The sequence below is a fragment of the Molothrus aeneus genome, chromosome 3 (genome assembly GCF_037042795.1).
Source record: "Molothrus aeneus isolate 106 chromosome 3, BPBGC_Maene_1.0, whole genome shotgun sequence".
Taxonomy (NCBI): domain Eukaryota; kingdom Metazoa; phylum Chordata; class Aves; order Passeriformes; family Icteridae; genus Molothrus; species Molothrus aeneus.
The window spans coordinates 43,396,378-43,418,853 of NC_089648.1; the positions used below are offsets into that span (position 1 = coordinate 43,396,378).

General features: G+C 37.7%; 1 protein-coding gene across 1 annotated transcript in view; it reads right to left on the reverse strand.

Annotated features, from left to right (window-relative positions):
- The window catches only part of HEATR1 (HEAT repeat containing 1), a 35,540-nt gene that overhangs the window by 8,551 nt on the left and 4,513 nt on the right, over positions 1 to 22,476 (reverse strand). The window contains exons 5-31 of the mRNA XM_066546792.1: positions 22,272 to 22,412; positions 21,500 to 21,711; positions 20,255 to 20,388; positions 19,454 to 19,562; positions 18,980 to 19,090; positions 18,413 to 18,530; positions 17,052 to 17,159; positions 16,551 to 16,646; positions 15,442 to 15,530; positions 14,930 to 15,141; positions 14,532 to 14,653; positions 13,065 to 13,262; positions 12,147 to 12,330; positions 11,731 to 11,879; positions 10,876 to 11,068; positions 10,265 to 10,437; positions 9,771 to 9,938; positions 8,702 to 8,944; positions 7,821 to 7,952; positions 7,309 to 7,415; positions 6,121 to 6,264; positions 5,270 to 5,388; positions 4,882 to 5,003; positions 3,316 to 3,444; positions 1,888 to 2,118; positions 1,086 to 1,212; positions 620 to 783 (exon numbers count right to left, since the gene is read on the reverse strand). Of these exons, the coding sequence (XP_066402889.1) occupies positions 620 to 783; positions 1,086 to 1,212; positions 1,888 to 2,118; positions 3,316 to 3,444; positions 4,882 to 5,003; positions 5,270 to 5,388; positions 6,121 to 6,264; positions 7,309 to 7,415; positions 7,821 to 7,952; positions 8,702 to 8,944; positions 9,771 to 9,938; positions 10,265 to 10,437; positions 10,876 to 11,068; positions 11,731 to 11,879; positions 12,147 to 12,330; positions 13,065 to 13,262; positions 14,532 to 14,653; positions 14,930 to 15,141; positions 15,442 to 15,530; positions 16,551 to 16,646; positions 17,052 to 17,159; positions 18,413 to 18,530; positions 18,980 to 19,090; positions 19,454 to 19,562; positions 20,255 to 20,388; positions 21,500 to 21,711; positions 22,272 to 22,412 (4,035 nt within the window). The remainder of the gene's footprint in view (positions 1 to 619; positions 784 to 1,085; positions 1,213 to 1,887; positions 2,119 to 3,315; positions 3,445 to 4,881; positions 5,004 to 5,269; positions 5,389 to 6,120; positions 6,265 to 7,308; positions 7,416 to 7,820; positions 7,953 to 8,701; positions 8,945 to 9,770; positions 9,939 to 10,264; positions 10,438 to 10,875; positions 11,069 to 11,730; positions 11,880 to 12,146; positions 12,331 to 13,064; positions 13,263 to 14,531; positions 14,654 to 14,929; positions 15,142 to 15,441; positions 15,531 to 16,550; positions 16,647 to 17,051; positions 17,160 to 18,412; positions 18,531 to 18,979; positions 19,091 to 19,453; positions 19,563 to 20,254; positions 20,389 to 21,499; positions 21,712 to 22,271; positions 22,413 to 22,476) is intronic.

Here is a 22,476-nt window from a genome sequence, read left to right on the forward strand (position 1 = left end):
AAAAGCAAGAATGAAAATATGAAACTTACCTCCTCTCATTAAACTAAAATGCCAGAATTCACAAATTTGGTTTTTTTTGAATCAAATGTCCATTAACATGGTAATTATGAGTCCCTACATTTGTACTTAAGCCATCATTCTAGAAGGAAATCTGAGACCCTTGGGCAATGCAGTCACATTAGCAAATGCATTTCATGCTGGTGGATGATTTTCAGCTGAAAAACTGGGTCTACCTGCTAGAGTCAGAGCCTGAAATTCATAATATTTTGTCTTTTCAATTAACAGCATGAATCCCACACTGAATTTGGAGTTACACAGGCTGTGAGTGAAATCCCAAGCTCCATAAAGCCAGTGGGAATACACTGGGACCAGAATTTCACTTGGTTACCTATGCATCAGTCACATAAATGGAGACTGTCTGGAAAAGCCTTATTAAAAATAAATAACATTACTGAGAGGTTTCAAAACTGTGCCAATAATAATGTCAGCACGATACACTGGACAATGCCCCCCCTTGAATATTAAGTCATACTAAAAAGTAAATTACACCTCAGCTATTACAATATGGCACAAACACTTACTGTGATCAGTCTAGAAGCAAATTACCTGCCATTATTACCTTTTTCACAAAACTCTGAGAGGACAGAAGTTGTGACATGAAGGAGACTGACAAGAATTTGAAATGCCGGAGTTGTTTGTCGGAGTGAGACTCCACATTAAAGAGCTGCCCCTCCTGATTTTTTGGCTTTGTCTTACACGCTAACTTTTTTGTCCCAGGATCATCTGTTGAAGACATTGACAAAACAAATTTGCATCAAAAAATAAAAGATATTTCATTTCTGATGACAGAAACAAAGTAAAATTACAGTTGTTCAAAGCCCCATCCAGCCTGGCCCTGAACGCTGACAGGGATGGGGCACCCACCACCTCCCTGAGACACTTGTTCCAGTGCTTCACCACTCTCAGAGTAAAAAGTTTCTTCCTTATATCTAGTCTGAATCTATCCCTTTTCAGTTTAAAACCACTACCCATTTTCTCTTATATTCAGAAGATTTATATGCATTTGCTGTCTGTTTTGTGGTTACCTTCTTTATTCTCTGGCAACTCTGTCAGATACTGGATTATCCTCATCACGCTCTGGAACTGAGAACGTACATTAAATTCGCAGCAGATGGATATCCAAAATTCAGTGTCTGCTTCCAGAACAGCATCCTGTTTATGGTTCAGGAAAAAAAGAAATATTTCAAGGATTAGGAAAGAATATCTCTATCAATACTAATAAAAATACTTGAAAATGCCTCAGTGAGCTTGTGAAAATGCCATGCTGAGCTGGACACTTCCAGGATTAACACCAGTGGTAAAAGCAGCAAGCCCTTGGAGAGAACAAACCTCCAGAGGGTAAAGAGAGAGATTAAACTGCTGCAGCAAAGACTATCTTCTCACCAATGTTCCTTTAATAATTCTTTCTGTTTCCCCCATAAACTATGCTTTCACCTAATCTCAGGGCCTGCCTACACAAAAACCTAATAGGGTTTTCATCTTAGTCTGTAGAGAAAGACCAGTATCATGTTTCACAAACACAACTGAAGGGAAAAAACCAACTTCATTACTACTGAAGCACTACATAATTCGATTATCAGCTCTTCAGATCAAGGATTGCTATACAATCTGATCTAATCTATTGTTCAGGCCCCAGGACATAACACTATTGAATGTGCAGTACAAGTCACAGCCAACATCACCATCAGGTTCTGCTGTAGCACAAATCCAGAGCTCACTACCTTTTCCAGCATAACCTGGGGCTTATTAGGAACCTTCCTAAAGACAAGACCATGAAGAAAAGAGATCAGGCTCTCAGGGAAAAAGCTGACCCCTCAGCCTGCTAACCTTGTCTGTGCTTGGTGTTGCTGTCACAGTTTTGGTCACGTACTGCTCAAAGAGCAGCACCAGGAGAACCCAGAGGAATTTGTCTACTCCCACTGTAGTGATCAGCTGGGACAGGATGGGCAGGCGCCGGTGCTCCGGCACGTGGGGCAGGGCATCCACAAACACACGAATGATCTTGATCACCACCTCCTCCACGCTTCCCGAGGACTCTGACAAGTCACTGTCTTCAGCCTGGGCACAAACACAGCAGCTCAGACACGTTACTGCAGTAGGTACAAGGCCTTTCTTGCAACTTCAGAAAATAAGAGAAAGCTCTACGTGCCAGACAACAGCACTGCCAAATGCATAACCTCAAGGAAAACATAAGTGTTCCCAAGTAAAGTTTGTAATCATACAGCTCCTTTGCAGTGTTAAAGGAAGATGCTTCAAATAAAATTTAAAAAAAGGAAGAAAAAAAAAAGAACAAAAACCAGACAAGACATTTTCAAGAAAAAGCAAAGCCACGTCCTTCAGAAAACTTTGAGTTAGGGTCTTAGATTCAAGGGCCTAGGAAAAATAATATACATGGGCTACACGGTCTCAAGTAACATTAGTCTCTTCCCACATGAAATAATTGTGTGCAACAAATAATTTGTCACAGAAACTTGTGTGGGCTGCTAGGAAAGGTTTTAAAGAAAAAAATAAAGAAATTATTTGTCTCTCTTTTTATATAACAGAGAACTATAACTGATGAAGATATAGAAGGATGAAAAATGTGTACACATACAATTAAATGTAGTCTGGGAAATCTTCAGCCCATTATCAAAACCATTGTTTCCTCAATTCATTTTTACATGACATTATTCATCGTGTTTCATGTTTAAATCTAATTATGATCCAGAATCGAGATTTCTTAGGTGCAAGTGAAATCTGACTGAAGAAAATGTTGATTTGAAAAACAAGGATCTCTTTTAGTTTTGGCTGATAGTCATTTATCTAAGAGGTCCAGGCAAAATCAAGAAAGGCCCTACAAACACCAGCAGGAAGAATAAAAGCACTTCCACTTCTTTCAGACCACATCTATTATTCCTATGACCATGACATATTATAGGACTAATAACCAGATTCTTCCTTCCAGTGGTTCCTCTGCTGAACTTGCCTGCTATTTTTATGACAAAAAGCTTGAACTTAAAGTATGTTTCACGACCTCTCAACGTATAGTTGTGGTAATTTTGGTTAAACCATTTACAAAGTGCAGAAACTCAAGACTGAAAAGAAGCAGCATTCTGATGAACTTGGTCAGAGACAGAGGAGTCTGAATTACATTATATTACATACAATTTATTGTCTATCAAAATAATCCTAGAGTAGGTGAGAACTTATTCTAGCACCAATATTCTAAATAAAATTACTTAATTAATAATCTTTCCATTAAACAGACAAATGTACCTGTATAAGAGCAGGAATAACCATCTGCACTGTCTTGTTAATTACTTGGAAAGTGTAGGTATCATCCAGACGCAGGACATTTGCTCCCATGAATGTAAAAATGGGCATAATGTTGTGAAGAACTTTATCCTGGAAAAGAACAGATGAAATTAGTTCTTGCTGCTGTACCTTGAGATGTTTCTCATTCCCACAAATGACACTAGATTCCTATTAAAAAAAAGCCCAAAAATAAAAAAAGAATCATGATTATCTTTCAAAATCTCCCTAAATGAGTTTTAAATGCATATTGTCCCTTAATGCTACTTGCTGTGTGATTGGTAGAGTACCAAACATTATTTAGAAACCAAGACACACATCTAAGCAAGTAATTAGAGAGTGGAAATTGAGAGTTTAGTGTGATAAAACACCTTGTATCCTTCCACTCAGTGCCAGGTGAACACATATAAAACCAGCTATGAGGAAATCTGCAGAAGCACAAATGTGGGTGTGGCACAGATTCCAGTGATTTTCCGACCCACCTTTTTTTGTATCTGTAAAACATCTGCAATATCCACAATCATACAGTGTAAACTAACCATGCTAATTTCAATTTTTGGCTTTTTGGGGCCTAGACTGTAATGACAGTAAACAATTTTAAGAAGGCTGGATTAGAGGTGTCACCTAGCTCAAAAGTTAGTTTCCTAGATTTAGCCAGGACTTAGAGCAATAAATTATGGACATATTTTTCATTTAGTTTTAGTGACTGGAAGAAGTGTTTTAGATTTTAAAAGTGAGATTAAATGAATACAAAATGTTTCCTTCTATTCTGCCCTGGAAATTTTTTTAGGAGCCAATATTAATGTAAAATAAATGCCTGGTGATGGCAGAAAGATGGAAACAAAAACCCCAAACAATAAAACCACAAAATCCTCCAAAATATATCAAAGATTTCACAGTTTTGTCTTTCAGAAAACATGCTATAATTCCAAATGTGTGGAGAAAATATTGAGGTGAATATGAAGATGCAAACTGAGTTTGAGACACCTGGATACATTTTGCTGGCTTAGTTTCAAAACAAAAGAATCTTAGAACAGTGTACAGTCAAATTTCAGTCCATACAAGAAAAGTTTCTGTTTCCTGGTCAATTAAAATCAGAACAACTCAGTTCTATTATCAACTACAATTTCATTTTTCAGTGTTGTACAAGATAGGAACTTGTAAGAATGCATGTGCTAACAGGTCAGGTGTTTTCCTTTTTTATATAAAAAAGAAGGCGAAAGAAGAGAAAGGCATGAGAACTCTGACCAGAGTGGAAAGGTCAGGCAGGGCTGGTGTCAGAAAGCTGCTTCCATTTCTGCTGCACTCCACTGTGAGCCACAAATGGCCGGTGACCAAAGCATCAAGACAGGTTTGTTTTCAACTAAAATGGAACAGAAAGCCCTAAAAGAGCAGGGAACCTGCCCATTTTGCCTCTGTCTCCTTTTCAGGAAGTTTTTCCCCACAGAACAGATCTGTATGTTCTTCACTCTACCCAATATTTGGAAACCAAAGAAAAAAGCCGATACATAAATTCCAGGTGTTACTTACAGGAAATATTCCAGCAACAGCACCAAGGAGCAGCAGAGCATGGTGGTGTGTCTGGGGCATTTTAGAAATCCTGATGCACTGAACTATCAGTTCCACATTGAATTTTTCTTTGTCCAGGATATCTGCAGGTAAAAATACTCACTGATTAACACATCAATGGTCAGCCATGTAGGAGTAAAAAGTACACTCAAGCACTGTTTTCAGCGTGCAAACCATACCTAATGCACCTACAAAAAACGATTAGGAAGGCAAACTTGTATACCCTCATAGAGAAATCCCCCTCTCCTCAACAAAACAGTGTAGACTGAGGAAGAAAAGCAAGTTGAGACCATTGTTTTAATGCTGAGCTGTGAGAGAATTACCAAGAGATGAGTCTGGTGATTTTTACCTGCTGGGACCTTGCTACCATCTGATGACAATTTCTGACAGATGTTCAGCAGGCAGCTGAGGATCAGCTGCTTCGTATATTCCATATTTTCTTCTTTCGATGCCGTGCGTTCCAGACACCTGTACATTCATGGAAAAAAAAGAGACGCAAAAATAAGTAACCAAACTGCATATTAAAACACAAATAAGAAACAGCAATTTTAATTCCACATAAATTCTAAATGGAGGCTTCCAAAAAGTCTTTGCCAAAAGTTTCTTTTTTTTTGTTTTCAAATGCATCAACTGGTCTAATAAAAGACACTTATCAAAGCGCTGCCAAAAACTTATGTATAACCTGGACTATAATTGCTATGTACAAGCAAGTCTATGTACAAGCAAGTCATAAGGAAAAAAAGACAAACACCTAATCTATATAAATTTATCCTAAGTGCCTGGATATAGGGCTGGCAGGAAAAACAATAATTTCCTTAGGTTACACTGGACTAAGACTGTTCCACAATGTATTGGGAGGAATTTCAAAGTTTAGAGAATTATAGTAGCTCTGCTGAAGACACGAGTTCTGCCAATTATCCCAGTTTTAGGACAGGTGTCATCTTTCTTGGTAATCCCAAACCCTCTGCCCAATGAAGTTTTCACAAGAGAAGCTATGCATCAGGTAAAAATCTTACTGTTTCAAAGAGAAAAAAATCGTAAATTCCCATTCCCCTCGTCCTCCTGATTGGCCTAAAAGAAGTTCAGTTGAAAAAGACAAGCTAAACTACAAGACATGGCAACAAAGCACAGACCCAGTAGCCCATATTTCCATGTTTAGGGTGTCTGCTGCAGCAGAGAGGGATCCAGGCTCTGTTTTACCTGCTCAGAAGGTTGAAAAGTGCAGGTACCAATGCCTGTGGATGTCGAAGCTTCTTCTTATGCTGCAGTAACTCCAGAATAAGCATCACCCTCTGCCAGCTAGAGTGCCTTGTTTCTGGTGCCAATTCTGCACCTTGAGGCTTTCTAAAAAGACAGGACAAACAATCATGGATTGTCAAAGCAAATGCTACAGTGCTTCAGGAAACACACACACACAACTAAAAAAAGACAATTTTTCTTTCACATAGGGATTGTATGTCCTTTACTGCTGCTCCCTGGAGGGGTGACAGTGTGTGGGCTTTTGATTGAAGCAACACATTTTAAACAAATAACAAAAAAATTTCAGACTGAACTTGAAAAAACAAGTGTTTCTTGGAAACACTTCTGGAAGTGGGGAGGTAAAAAAAAAAACTGTTGCCAGGTAAATGTCCAAATTATGATCTGCTTGCCATCCAGGAAACTTGCTTCTCTGGAAATACTAGTGGTTAACACACTGACTATGCAGGCAATGGCGGGGGGTGTATGAGTATGTCTGTTTGTAAACTGTGACAGGTACAGTTTACAGACACATCAATCTAACTGGTTATGATTATTCAAAATGGTCAAGTGAAGGAAAATTAGAAAAGCTATTCCCGGTCAAATCAGAAAAATTAACTCACTATCCTGTTTCAGTATGGCTGAAAGAATGTTTAAAGAGAGTAAGTACAGTGGGTAAAACAGTTCCTTATGAGAATAGAGAGAAGAAACAGGACAAAGATTTAAAAATTAGTGATTATATTACCACCTTACTGGAAACAAAATACTGTTTTTCAGTCAACTAATGAATATTTTGACGAACATCTGTTAGGTTTCAGCAAAGTGTATGTAATTTGTCCATGCATCTATATTTAAAACTAACTTTACCATTAACAAAAAAGAATCTTGGTGAACTGTGTCAAGATTCTATAACAGCAACTGTCAACATTAAATATACTGGATTTTAAAATATATTTTGACTGTATTTCCATCAGCTCTCAAACAGCAACATGAGTTGGTTTTTCCATGCCAAAAGTAGCTTGGATTTATTTTACTGTGAAAAGAAGAAATGCTTGCTTGTGTTTTCAGTGCAAACTATGCAAAGTATTAAGACAATACATTTCGTGTTTTCAAACTGCATGGATAATACTTGTGGGTTTCTAGTTACTTTACCTCTGTTGCTGCATTTTCTGCCTTCTAGTCTGTTGAACAGTGGCCAGACTTTTGGTTTTCTCAGGAGGTTCCAGTTCTCTGACAATCTGCTCAGCACACACTGTAATCTGAAACAAAACAGTAACAGTGCATGCACCAATGAACAATTTGTCACATCACATATCTGTGCCCTGCCTTTTTTAAAAACACATCCCTTTCATGCACATATGGGTATATAATCCACATATTCCTGTCATATTCCCAGAAAATGAAAATCAGTGCAGCAGAAAAGAAGTGACTTCTGCTGCATTCATTCACTTAGTGTAGTAAGTGACTGATAGGTGGCTATGAAAGAAACATCTTTTAAAAGCAGTCATTTAACAAAATTTTCATGCTATTAACACTATTCTTTGACAAAAAGGTTCCATTCCTTTCCCACTATAAATGACCTAAACAACAAGTGTTACTGAATGTAGGTGACACAAAATCACACTGCAATGGGTTTAAACATATTTCTGGAGGTTGCCACTTACCCCTTTAAACACACTGCTGATTGTCTGGGCACAAAGTGGGTTCTTACAGTCTAAGAGTAAGTCAAACAATACTTTTAGTAGCTTCTGTTGCACCATCCCATCTGACACAGCTGCAAAGAACGGCTTTGTAATCTACAAAAGGGGGAAAAAAAGATGCAGAGAGGTTTACTTTAAGAGGGTAACAAAATTGCAAGTTGTTGAATTACTATATGTTGGATTCTGTATGACACACCCCATTCATGCAGTACTGCAAAAAATGCATATTAACTACATATTTGTATATATCCAGGAATGAACATACACAAAAAGATGTAGATCACTGACACATGATATATCCAACAGACAAACTGACTTCTGAAATTTTTCTCATAACTGACTGGTGTGGGGAACAAACTTGCTGTTGCCAGCCTTTGGGAAGGACATGTCAACACCTGGCCAATATAGGCCCGAATCTGTAGCTTCCTTCAAATTAAACTATTTCTCACCTCTGTATTTTGTTGACAATTTTTCCTCAGATGAAAAACATTAAGTAAAGCTCTTGCCTGACTGACAAAAGCCTAAAACCTGTGGAACAGTAGTATCTGTAATGATACAGGAACTCATCTGCAAGCAAATACAGTATTGCTATTTTGTGCTTGTCAAAATGCAAAAAATAGAGCAAGCAGCAATATCTCCTTCTGATAATTTTAAGAGTTCAAGTTTTTCAGCCTGTTTAGATGTTTCAAAGATAGTATGAAGACACGTGAAATCTTGTAGTGAAAAAAAGACAGGTTGAAAGCTATGGACTCCTCCACACTGAAAGAGCCCTTGTAAATCCAATCTCAAACACTGCTAGCTGCTTTAAGCATAAAATAAATAAAAGGTATTTCATAAAGCCATACCTGCCCAAGTGCTGTGATCTGAAATGGTGGAATTTCTTCATATATTTTCTTGGCAGCATGCAGACTTTTGATAAATAAATCCAGACTTTTCTGATTCTTGCACAGGAGGGTTGCTGAATATTCATTAAACTTTCCAAGGATTAGATGCAGGAGAATGACTTCATCTTTTAACATTGCCTCAGCTTTGTGAAAGACCTTCTCTAGCAGACGGTCTAGTAGAGGCAAGAGGTGAGAGAGAACCATCTGCAAACAGAGAAAATGCATAACAGGAGTTTTTATCCATTCTCAGTTTAACAACTTTCCAGTAGCACAGCTTCATTTTACTGCAGCATCCCCTCTCTTGGACCACACTGCACACAGTATTTTAGGCAGCAGCTGTTCACAAGGCATAATATGAGATTACCCCAAGTACTTGCTCATCTGCTCCTTCGCTATTGTCATTTGCAGAACAGTATTTATTATTTCAAAGTACAGAAGCAAGGTAATTTTCCAACCCATTTATGACTGCTGTTTTCTACAAAACCCAAATGTGAAGCAAAACAACTAACCTCCTCTATGCAGTTCATAATCTTTTCAAGACACATAAACTGAACAGAACATAAAAATTCAAAATTAATTCATTTTTTGAACTTTGAAGTCCTATTTTCCAGCACTTCGAGAATTCTGAATATGCTAGATGAGACTAGGCTAATACATATAAAAGAAATTCACAGTCACTATTTAATACCTTGCAATTCTGTACAGAAAACTCAATGTTCACTTACCAAAGTTATACATTTCTTCTGTAACAATCTCTTCTGAAACAGTATTTTTTTGTAATATCAAAGGAGTTTCTTTAAAAACTCCAATGCAAAATTCTACAGCCATTACATTCCAGAAGGAGCATGCAAACATTTTATGTTTCATTAAACCTTACTTTGCAGCTTTACTGCATATTATTGGAGGTGTCAATACCTAATAATCTAATACATTATGGAATTATTTAACAGCATTATTACTAAATGATATGTGATTTCAGCATTTCACTCAAGTGCAGAACCCATAAAAAAACTCAAAAGGCAGCACTTACTTCACCATGGATTTCATGAAGAATTTTCATTAAGTTTCTTGCAATATATGATGGGAAAATACGGCTCTGTACACAATCAAGTATGTTTTCCAAAGCTTCCAACAATTTTTTTTTCTGGGATTTCTGTTTTGACTGTGTCTCAAGATCCTCAAATAGAGTTCCCATAATCTAGTTCATTAGCAAAGTGAAAATTATTTTCTTGCAATAAAATGCCTTAAAAGAACAATTATTTGATGCTTTCGTAACACGGTCATCTATATATAAGCAGAGTTCTTCATCTGGAAATAAACCACTGTTAATGCCTCTTATGTTCTCAGCTCTCTGCATATAATAAATCACCTGAATGTTTTTATAGTTCCTAAAAAAATTATAAATCAGTCCACTATAGGATACAAAGACAACTTTCCTGGTTAAATTGATTTCTTTTCTGTGAGATAGAAGCTCACAGCAGCAGACAAAACTTGCATTAATGTACGCCTAAATTAAAAAAATACCTGTGCTATGTATGTAGGGTCAGATACAATCTCTTCTGTCTTTTGCTCCAAATGCTGAAGGACAGGATGAAACAGAGACTCCTTTATTCCTCTCAAGGAATGGAGGCAGTTGAGAGCAGCCCTTCGAACTTCACTCACAGGACTACCCAAGTTAATTAGCAAAGATATCACCACTGCAAGAACAATGAGGAAAGGAGGAAAAAGAACAGAGTAAAGTGAGTGGTGAAAATTTTACTGTAGCTGTCCCTGAAGAGGCATCAACGTTACTTTGGAATTAAGAAGTTGTGTCTTTTCACTGTAAACCTTTAAGATACACAAAACCAATATGAGTCTCACAGATGCATGACTCTGAACTTCATCACAGTCCTTATACTCATGTTTAAGCTCAGAGCTCATATATTGCTACTGACTGTCACACCCTGAGACTGCACAGACAGTAATGTCCTGTAACTGACTCCTTCAGCACAGCCCTGTGCTCCTTTAATGCTTATAAAATCAAAAAAAAAGTGACTTCGCTTACTTCAAGCTTGGACTTACAACTGCACCAGTGAATCAGCGAGAGAACTGTCTTAGCAAAGGAAGCTGAACATACAGATACTCTTTTAATTTACCTGGAGATGATGGTGATAGCAGTTGTTTCTTTTTCTGGTTTGCTTGTGATTCAAGCAGTGCATAGCCAATATACAGAGCCTGAGTCTGTAGCATTGCACTGACTTCATAGTTCAGTTGATTTGAAAGGTTATAACTGTAAGTCCATAAAATGGAAAGGAATTTGAAGAGAACATCTGAATCTTCTAGATGCACCTTAAATTTAACACAATGGAAAACGAAAAAAAGGAAAAAAGCACTTTTTTAATTTATTTGGCAAACTACTCCTGAAAATATTTGATAAACCACCCCAGCCACTTCAAAGGAGTACACTGAAAGAGAACTTTGTCTCACAAAAACAGAGAAACAGTGTCTTTTGGGAAGAAAAATTATTGAGTAAATGCTGCATGTATATACAAGGCCAGATGTTATTTACATATGCATGTGAAAAATCATGAGATGATGTAATAAGGAAACACAAAATTTCTCCTAGAAGTTTTCCTTCCAGTTTCTGTATATAAACACTACCAAATTTTACAGAGCAACTTTTGTCTTGCTACCAGATAGAACAAAAACTTTTTGCTCAAACTTAGGCTCTTGATCTTGTCCTGCAAATCAGTGTTGTTTTCATCTTTGCCTCCACTAGTACATTTGTGTTTTGTTTTGTTTTTTAACTTTAGCTTTCTATTATTACATTTAATTAGGGTTAAGTAACCCAGGTGAAGCTTACACTTCCATCTCCTCACAGTACTTGAATGCCACAAGCAGTGTTGCATGAATGTTGACCATTTTTCTCAGTTTTCCTTAAAGGTAATACAATCATGAAATAGTTCATGACTCTGACTCATAATTCAGAGCAACAAATGCAAAAATAATACCTTGAAAAAGAGATTCATCAATGCTCTGTACTGAAGAGCATTGCTTCCCTCACTAGCTCCACTGACAAGCAGGTCAAACAGCCCCAAAAGGAGGTGCAGGTAGTCTTGGCTATCTTGCTTCAGAGATTCAGGATTCCAGCAATATTTCTCTAAAAAATACAGGTTATAATTAAGACACAGCAGGTGCATAGGAACACCCTCAGAAACCAGGAGAAACCAGACATCTCTAGTTAAAAGAGGATAATACATTTAGTTGATTTCATGTTCACAAGTAAGCAATCTTTACATATGTCAGTAACAAAGGAGAAAGTTAGGGAAGCAACATTTCCATGATTCCAACAACTTCTGAAGGAAAAAAAAAAAACAACCTTTCCTTTTTCACTGGTGTAAGCAGCAGGCAAAATCTTAACACCTACCTGTTACAAAGGCCAGGGGAGTTTTTAGGCCATTAATAAAGTTTTTCAATAAGAACAGAACCAGAGCTGACTCCTCTGCATGAGCAGTCTCATCACTATTGAGCTTTTCTATATATGCAATTAACAAGTCCTCAGGCACCAAAGTGTCCTCTACTGTTTCAACAGACCAGCTTAGGGGAGTTTCCTGTGAATGAAAATCAATTTTAATGTATTCTGTCACAATTCCATGCAAAAGAAACCAGAAATTTAGCATTAAAATTCAGCAATATTTCATTTCCAACCTTCAAAGAGATATCCTTATGGAGTGAATTACATTTCTGATTTTACATTGCAACTTGCATCTGCAGTTTTAAAACCTATGCTAGCTCTTTCTACCATAATTACAGTGTACATAAATGAGGTAACAGAAGAGTAAAATATTAGTCTCTCTAAAATATCTCTTCAAAGGGATTGGGAATTGCAGCATTTTTGACAGTCAGTTTAACACTTTCATCTAGCTCTGTTCCAGAAAAATAATCTATGTTTCAGATACTTGCATATACAAAAAAAAATCATTAATGGAATAACCTGAGGTCAGAATAAATAATTACCATGTGCCACTATGCGTTTGTATATGAAGGGATGAACACACAGAAACACAACCCTGCTCACATGGGTTTCTTACACACAGAAAAAAACCCTAGAGCTGTGTCTCAACAAAATAAGTCAAGAAAACTCCAATGGAAACACACATAAAATATTAGAGTAATTCTTAATGGCACTATTGCCAAGTGTGTGATTTTGCTCTGAGAGGAAATGAAGGTGAGATTTTTCACTTCAAGTTTCTGAACCTGGTCTTCAGTAAAAACAATTTAAAAACCTTCTTAATACTGTTTTCAGTACAAAGAAAATGCCCTCTCCACACTGTCTACATCTTACCTCTGCAGGTTCACAAGTTCTGAGATTCTTAATTTTTTTATCCAAGAAGCGGAAGACTCTGATAGCCACTGGAAGATAATTTTCCTTTATGTGTGCATTGCAGCAGCGCTGAACAAGAATTGCACCAATTATATGAGTAGTTACTTTCTGTCTCACAGTGTCAGATTCTGTTTCAGCAATGAGTATCAGGTCATCAACCTTAGGAAAAAAGAGTGGAGGACAACAAAAATCAGTATAAGAGTGGGACTTCCCTCTGACTAAACTGAACATGTAAATGAAAAATGGTGTGTCCTAGATTGCCAAGCCATATGTATTCTATTTGCCATCTGTATGGCAGCTGTCTTCTGTTAAGTGGGCAGTTTACCATATCTCTTCCACAACCAATCCTCCCTCCAGGGAGACATCTGCTGATAACAGGCTATTGAATGTCACTGCATGACTGATAAGAACTAGAGCATCTTATTGTGAGATGCTCCACCCAGAGGGAGGAGCCAAGCATTCCTACCTGGATATAGTCTTGAGATTCTGGAACACCAGCACGGCTTCTCCACTGGATTTCCCAGAGGAGCAGCTGCCTTTTCCACTAGACCTTCAGAAGAAGACTACACCCTTTCTACAGGATCACTGCTCCAAGAGAACCACATCTGCCACTCCAGGAGGGCTGCAGCCACAATTCCAATTGGACTGCTACCAGCACCCTGACCAACAGGGTGACATGTTGTATTCTAACTCTATCAGTGTTGTTTTGGTTTACTGCATTGTTTATTTTATCTTTTTAAAATTTTCTTCTCCAAGAAAGAACTGTTAAACCTGCTCCCATATTTTTGCTTGAGAACCCCTTAATTTCAAATTTATGACAATTCAGAGGGAGGGGGTTTACATTTTCCATTTCACGGGAGGCTCCTGCCTTCCTTAGCAGACACCTGCCTTTCTAAACCAAGACATGTTGTAATACTGTTTAGTTTCTATCATAGGTAAAAAGTTACTGTCTGCTGTAATTGTACTCTTTAAAACCTTGTAATGCACAAACATCAGTTTCTATGAACTACCCAACAGTATACCTGCTTACTCTCTAGAACTTTTTTTTTTACTAAAGTAAAAATTCCTCGAATTCAGTTACACTAATCATTTGTCAAAAAAGGTAATCAGTTCTTTTCCTTACGTTAAGGAAGAAATTGGTTTTACATGGATGGTATTATGGTTTGGTATTTTGTGTATATATATATATATATATATATATATATATATATGTAAATTGTACATAAATACATGAATACATACAGACATAGATAGATATAATTTTTATATATACATGTATTTGCCTAGCAGCTTGATGATAGCATACTAGTGCCTAAAGCAGCCATGCAAAATTCTTCAATATCACATTTGTTTAATTACCTGAAAAGTAATCAGTCACCACCTGAAAAGTAAAACTTCTCTAAGGTTAGGCTGACATGGTATACTTACCATTTGCAATAGTAAGGAAGGGTCCTCTGATGTCAAATTTCCAGAAAGTAGAAGAATCATTTTCTCATTGGCCGCTCCAACCAACTCTGCAGGCTCAGTAGATTTAATTGCCTCTTCAAGAGCTACTCCAAGGGAAAAAAAAATCAAATCAATAATCTAGGTATAAAATTCACATATTAACATACTGGTGACTCAATAATATTTAGAATGAGTCAGAAACATACTAAACAATTTCTACCTCTTTTCAAAGAGTTTTTCCCAAATCCATTCACAGTTACTGCATGATAGCCTGATAGTGACAGCCTGCCTCCTTCAATATGTGTTTAGGTTCAATAAGGATGAGGTCCTAACTTGCCACAAGTTTTCCATTATCAAACTAGTTACAAGGAATGCTTTACCTTCTGGCCAGCCTTTCAGTAAAGGATGTAAAGAGCAGAGATCAGACTGTGACAAACAAACAGCCATTTTCCAATCTGCAGATTTTGAATTTGCATTAGTGATTATCATAAAAGGTAATAACTGCATTACTGCTGCATCTAGCAGTTCTTTCTTCTCTTTCAAAATCTCCTCTTTGACTAAAATTTTTACTGCTTGCTCCAAAACCTTGTACCTGAAAGAGAACAAATCATGTTGAAAATACATTACTCAAGCACATCAGCAACATTTCTTTGATTTGTTCTCTATTCTCCATGGTGATTTTCTGTATCTAAACAGCAGTAACAACAAATAAGGAATTAATGGGAAATGGTATGAAAATAATTGGACATCTCTCTTGTAACTCAGCATAGACAGCATAACAAAAAGCATTTGCAGAAAAACACAGTTTTTAAATTACTCTTTATAGTTACTTTAAAAAAAATTAATTTGTACAGAAAGAATGTAGACTGAAAAAAAAAAAGCACAAACATACCACTTTCCATCCTTTGAAAGATCAGCTTTCTGGAAAATGCTCAAAAGACTTGATACTATTACTTCTGGATTGACTTGTTCTCTGAAAATCTGAACGATAATCAAGAAAAATGAATGAAAATACAACAATATACAAAACAGTCGACCACATCACAATGGAAAATGCATCTGCTATAACAAGTGGGAACAGAGGTCGAACATGACTAACTGCATTCCTGCTGATGTTCATGAAATGAAAATACTATCAGGTGAAAAGAAGTAGTAAGGCTGCCCAGTATGCCCTCTCGATAGCTAAAGTATGGAGAATTTATTGAATGTGGAAATGTTTGGTAAAATTGATAAACAATATGCAAAATATGTTATAATTAAATAAGAATTGTTTTTACTTTATATTACATCTGGATCACAAAAATAAAAGGCACATTAACAAAAGACACTAAAGTTTAAAGGAGCCCTCACGTGCTTCTATTCCTGTTTACTGGTGATCAAAAATGAATGAACACACAAGACCAATTCCACTACTGCTAATAATATTCTCCACTACTACTAGCAGAAGCCATGAAGAGAGACTGTTACTCTAGCTGGAAACAATCAGTACAATGCATACCAGAGTCCTATCCAGTAAACCTGAGCTGGAGCTCAGGACTTTGCCACTATCAACTGACCAAATGACTCGCATATGGAAAAACTCAGCTGAGCACCTCTCACTGGAGTAATGTCTTGTGACTGCACCACTTTCCATCCAAAAGACAGATAGTGCAGCTTGCCTTTTTATAGAAAAACATACAGAATAAGCAGGAAGTGTGCCTCAAATAATAATCAAAGATTTAAGTATGCTTCAGTAGCTACATTAAAAAAAAAGGAAAAACAAAATTGATAAATTCACTTTAACTGCCTACCCCTTGGTAAGGATCAGGGAGCAGAGATTTGGGGGGAATTTGTGAAATGGCAAACAACACAAGCCTCCTGTATTTGTGCTGCTTTATCCTGTTAAAGGACAAAAGTCATGCAATAGGAACACAAGGACAAGAAAGACAACTACACAGAACACCTTCCAGACACACACATTGGAGACCAGGTAAAATCTCGCATGCCAAAAGACCCACTTACCTCCAAAGAACTGAGAGCAGACATCACAACATCTCTGTTGTCATCCTTGAGCCGTCCAAAAATTGCTTCTTCTATGAAAGCCTGATCAAAACCTTCCTGAAAAAATAAAGGAAAACAGAGTCAAAAGGAAAATAAATAATTTGTCTGTCAAAAAATTTACAGGCTTTTAATATCTGAATAGTGTAAGAGAAGTGGTAATATTATCTAAATTAAACCTCACAGGCAGACTAACTTTCAATAACAAAAGAAAGAAAACTAGAAATATTAACTAACTTGGATTTTATGAGAATGTGAGCAGCTTAATCAACAAGACATATATCCAGACTCCAGAATATGGGGAAATGGTGACAGAAGCCTACTGAAAACACCATGAAAAGCAGTAAGGATGAGGTAGGCACAGTTTCACATACCACTCATCTTCAACTGCTAAGTTTGGCAAACAGCTTTTTGAAGACATTCTATGTTAAATCAGTTCTGTAAGGGAGAGGTTCAGACACAAACCTTTGAAGTTTCAATAACATCTTTCAAATGCTGAAGAGCCAGGACCCGCACAGCAGGCTGAGGATGATTCAAACTAAGCAGAAGGGAGGTATCAGAGACTTCCAGAAACTGAAATATAGATTTCACAGTGACCCCAGTGCATGTTAAAAATATTTTAAATATACATAAGGATAATGGGAGACATTCTTATAGCAATTTTTTGTATCAGAAGAAAACCTGCACAATCAAGACCTAGAAAGTTAAACTACAGTACCATGTTATTGTATAACTGTTTTAAATTATTAATTTTCTTCACTGTTGCAGAAAGTTTTTGGAAGATAGCTTGAAAAGTACAGTAGGCCACAGACACCATTATGTCCTAGAAAAGCATTACGCTTATCTAAGGATTCTGAGAAAGCTCTAGTGACAATGTCAGTGTGACAGAGCACAGACAGAAACTGCTAAAAAGGCATCCCTGCTAGTCCAATTGCGTGCACTTATCTCAGGAACCTTAAAAGCTGGAAGAGAGTCATATGCCTTTGTTCTGCATGCCTTGTGTTTCTGTTAATCCACTCGTTACTCTGGCACAGAATCTGTGTCTTTGTTAAATAAGTACAAAAATACAGAAGCGCTTCTTTTTGTAGTTTGTCATGTTTGCTTTCAGTCCTTCAATCATTGCAAACAACAGCCATAATACTAACCAGCTCTTCTAATAAATTCCTTGGCCAGATCTGTTGTAGTAATGGTTATTCTGTGTTAGGGTGAGTTTCAATTGCTCTTCAGGAATGGCACAGGAAGAACTCTGTGGTCACTCTGTTCTTCCCTGTTACCGACTGCAAACGTTCATAAAATCAGTGCAAGGAAAAGGACCAAGCCATCTTCTCTCAACAGTGATAAAGTTGTTTCTCAGCTTTCCCAAAACAGACTCCTCTGCCACTGACAACATCCTTGAGGCCTTGCTGGGCACCACTGTGTTGTCACTATTGACCCCTACAGTGTATTTAGTGGCCATGTGTCTAAGAAAAAAATTATTGGTAGCAATTGGAGCAGGTGGAAATGCAGACATTTTAACCAGGGGAAAAATCTCACGCTTACGAGTCCTTATGAAAAAAAAACTTAAAAGACCTGATAGCTTTTATTTAACCACAATTTTGGCCAAGCTCCCCCCTCCAAATATTTTATCAAGTTAGGATCCTTGACTTTGGTATTGGGTTGGTTTTTTTTCTTGTTGCTGTTGGTTTTTTTTTCTTTTTTTTTTTTTTTTTTTTTTGTAGGAACGGTAGATAGCTTGTTCATAAGGAGTAATAGAGAGCAGAACTATGTTAAAAATCAGCCTTCTGACAGTATAACCATATAAGAGTTAGGATCATAATCCTACCTACCTTGTACTTGCCACAGCTTAATGAAAGAGAAATAAATTGATGAAAAAGATTTTGGTCAGCCTCATCTGTGCAATCTTCCAGGTGCTTCTCCAACACAGAGTCTAAGGCTTTAGGATACCTGCCAAAAGACAAAACCATCAATACTTTCTGCAGAGGATTATAGAAAAACATGTATTTACAGGAGAAATACAGGGAAAACCAAGGAAACTGAAAGCACACACATTCATCCAAACCAGATAGTTTAAGTGGTTTTGCAAAGGCAATAAACCATTATATCTTAACACAAATGAATGATATGCAGACCACTAGGAGACGTAATGAGCAGAGAAGGTCATGCTACAAAGTAAAGAGCTGTACATCCAGTAGGTCTGTGTCCATGTATTACAGTGATAACAAAATATATAAGGACAATCAGTAAAACAAAATTTGGACAGAGATTAGGAGTCAGTTATTACTTTTGTATCTATTTCAGCAAGACTATTGTGCTTACTACACCCAATAATCCAAGATCATAGTTGATATCACCACTCTACAGACTTGGGTCCGTCACAGAAAACTGGAACTTACTTTCTCTCAAGAAGTCTGATGAGAGGAAGGATCTTTTGATTGAGTGCAGCCATTTTGGTGGGATTAGATTCAATCTCTGTGCCACAGGAGATAAACTCTTCAAGAAACTTGCTAAAATTACAAACAAAAGGAAAAGCCACCATGTTTTGCATGGTATCTTTTCATTACTGTTATAAAGCACAGTGCTTAACAGATAAGGATTAATATACATTATTTACTGCAAGTACAGATTTGCTGCTGGCCTCAAATTTCACTCTGTCCCACAACTATTCCCACAACTGCTAAATGAATGGCTCTTCTGGGTTACTGAATGTTTCAAAATTTCAAAATCCAGATCTGGACTTAACTTATGAACTCATAAAAACATGCTCATATAATGCTAATGCCATTGTCAGGAGTTATTTATAGTTAAACCGGAAGTGACTGCACTACTGAAAGAAAAGAGAACTGAAAAAAGAACTGAAGTCAACTCACGAAGCCAACAGGGAATCTAAATCCTTTTCCAGTGGTATACTCTCAAGAATAGCTTGAAGATGCTTGATATAAATGTCATTTTCTATCTCCTCAGATTCTTCTTGCTCCTCTAAGGACAATCATAAAAGATGAACAATAGTTAGAAAACAGCCCCCTCCTACTCATTAAAGCAAACAGCTTCTACAGGCATCATCCTCTGCTGAACCAAGCACACAACTTGAAGACCACAGCAGCACTAACTCTCTGTGGTCCATTAGCAATGCTTTATACCAACATCATTAAAATGCCAAAGCCTGGATTGCTGCCAATAAATTCAAGGATGCTTTGGCATGTTCCAAATCTGCTGCTAAAAGCTATGCCAGCAACTACCCTAGAACATTCCTTGGTGTGAATCTGGACCTTTTTAACAAAACAGCTTTCCCAGTCGTGATTCAGCATTACAAAGCCACAGTGCAAACAGACTCTCTAGCACAGACACAGGCTATAACTGCATGCCAGTCAGCCTTGCTGCCCCAGACTGTTCCCAGGCACATTTAATCACTGGGTAAACACAGCTGTCCCCTAATTAACCACGTATGGAGTACATGCAATCTACCCAAGATTTCATAGTACTACAATACACCTCTAAGAAGAAAAAAAAAGAAAATAGAAGAAAAAAAACAAACACACAAAAGCTCAATCAGGTCTTCACAGGTACTGGCACAGTTTCAATGGAAGAAGCAATTACACAGCTGTGACATCTACCACAGTTATCCATCCTAAGGCTGATCCAAGTGTTACAGAGAACCTGTGCTAACTTACCTGTATCACTTTTCATGATGGTGTGAACAAGGTGAGGCAACAGGTAGCGGAGGAGAGGAGAGATATCATAGCCTGCTGACAGGCCTTGCAAAAGCGTTACCAGTTCTGGAGTTTTGCACAGATAATTAAACGGCCTGCACAATTAAAAGGGGGAAAAAAAGAAAAGTATGTATGCTCATCTTTCAAAACTATGCAGACTTCATGAGGATTCAATTTTCAGCATCAGGTAACAGCCCCATTGTAAACAAACACTGAAAAGATTCAACGGGCTCCACTTAATGCCAGGTGTTTATTGGCAAATTTAATATCCACGAAGAAATGAGGGTACTGCCAGCCATGTTGAGCACAGCTGCTGCAACAGCACAGTGAACCTACCTACATTTTTTGCAAAGCTGGTAGTAGAAGGAAAAATACTTGTATGAATTACAGAAGATATCCTCACACTGCAAGGAGCATATCTATCCCCCAGAAGCAACAAAAGGGATGAGAAGTAATCATGCAATGACAGATCCTCTGAGGAGAAGCCATTTCGCTTTTGGCTCACACAAAGCCTCACCTTGTCTCCTTTTACACCCACCTGGCTGGATGCTGCATAACACATCGACCCCATACCTGCACTTTTTAACCTATGACAGTGTTTAAGCATCTAGAAAGTAATCACTCTATATATCCCTCAGAAGATTTTTCCTATTGGAATACTCCTCTCTGCCAGCAAGCAAATTCCTTGTAGCATGTGGGACTATGTTCAAATGCATGTTACCAGCAGAAGACAACTGTGCCAGAGCAGGGCAGACAGATGGATGGGAATCTCCCACACAAGCCTCCAGGAGAACACCTCAGCTGAAGTGAAACCAAACAAGGAGTGGTAGAGAAACACTTATGCCTCAGGTGTTAAACTACACTAACTCAAAGCCCTTCCACTGAAGGGGCAGAACTTCTTTGCACTTTCCAGAAAACCTCTTACTGGACAGAGCTCAGTTTTGCACACTGACATCAATCCCTTACTAAGAGAAGTAGCAGAGGCACCAAGAGATGATGAGCTCACACCACTGACACTCCCCTGCTGCAGTGGGCATACAAATTTTCAAAGTAAGCCAAAGGAGCTTGCAAGCCCTTTGAAATGTCAACTACTATAACTTCTGACAGGGAAGTATCCCTTTCATGATGAGGATATAAAAATTTCTAATTATCAAAGCACAGTTTGGAATTTTAGAAAGAGGGAAAATCTGATTCATGTAGACTTACTTCTTCCCAAGTTTATCTCCTTTCTGAGTTTGCAGAAGTAGGTTCAAGCAAGCTAGCCCATCCCTGATTAATGAGGGCATTTTAAATAATGTCTTGCTTATCTGTACCATCAAGGAATGCACTAAGGAAGTCTCCACTGTCACTTTTACTGTCATCTGACAGATTATCATGTATGTTGCAGCTCTGTAATCCTGTACAGAGGATTTCAAGCCCTAGAAAAAGAGACAAAGGTGAATTTTTAACACAGAATAACACAAAAGAGTACATTAACATAAAAATAATTTTTATTCTGACATCCACAGATGTTCTTTTCCATGTGTTAATGTTTAAGGTATCTATAAACTCAACTTTCAAAAAAAAAGCTGTCATGCAGGGTCCACAGATAAAGAAGACACATTTATTGATTACTGCTCTGTTTGTTGACAAAGCAACAGTCATGGACAAGAGAGGATATTAAAGCAGGCTATCTACCCTGACACAATTCCCTCATGGTTTAGTGTGATAAATCTCAAAGCAAGGACACTTTCAAACCGTGTATCCATTTCTCACAGCTCCATTCCTCATGCAGAGTAGAAAACAGTTCTTAAAGTGCTCCTCTGAGGTGTGAAAAAGCATTATTTCCCATGGGCCTTCACCTGCCTGAGGTTTCAAATCAGGCTGAGTGGTACAGTATGAATCACACAGGATGCCTCCCTCAGAGGTTATCTGCAGATGCACATCTGCAGAACACAGCACACTTCATCACACAAGAGGGAAACAGAGCTTCACCCACCTTTTGGACATAAGGGAGCAGCAGAGAGACCATAGTGTCTGTTATCTTCTCTGCAGCTCCAAGAGCTGACACAATGGTGGAAGCATAAAACACAAGGAGAACTCTCAGTTGAGCTGAGTTGCCAGGACACTCTGAAAAGACCTGGATCACAGAAAAAAATTGGTTGTTCAGACATCAGGGCAAGTGGACATGCACATATGGCTTC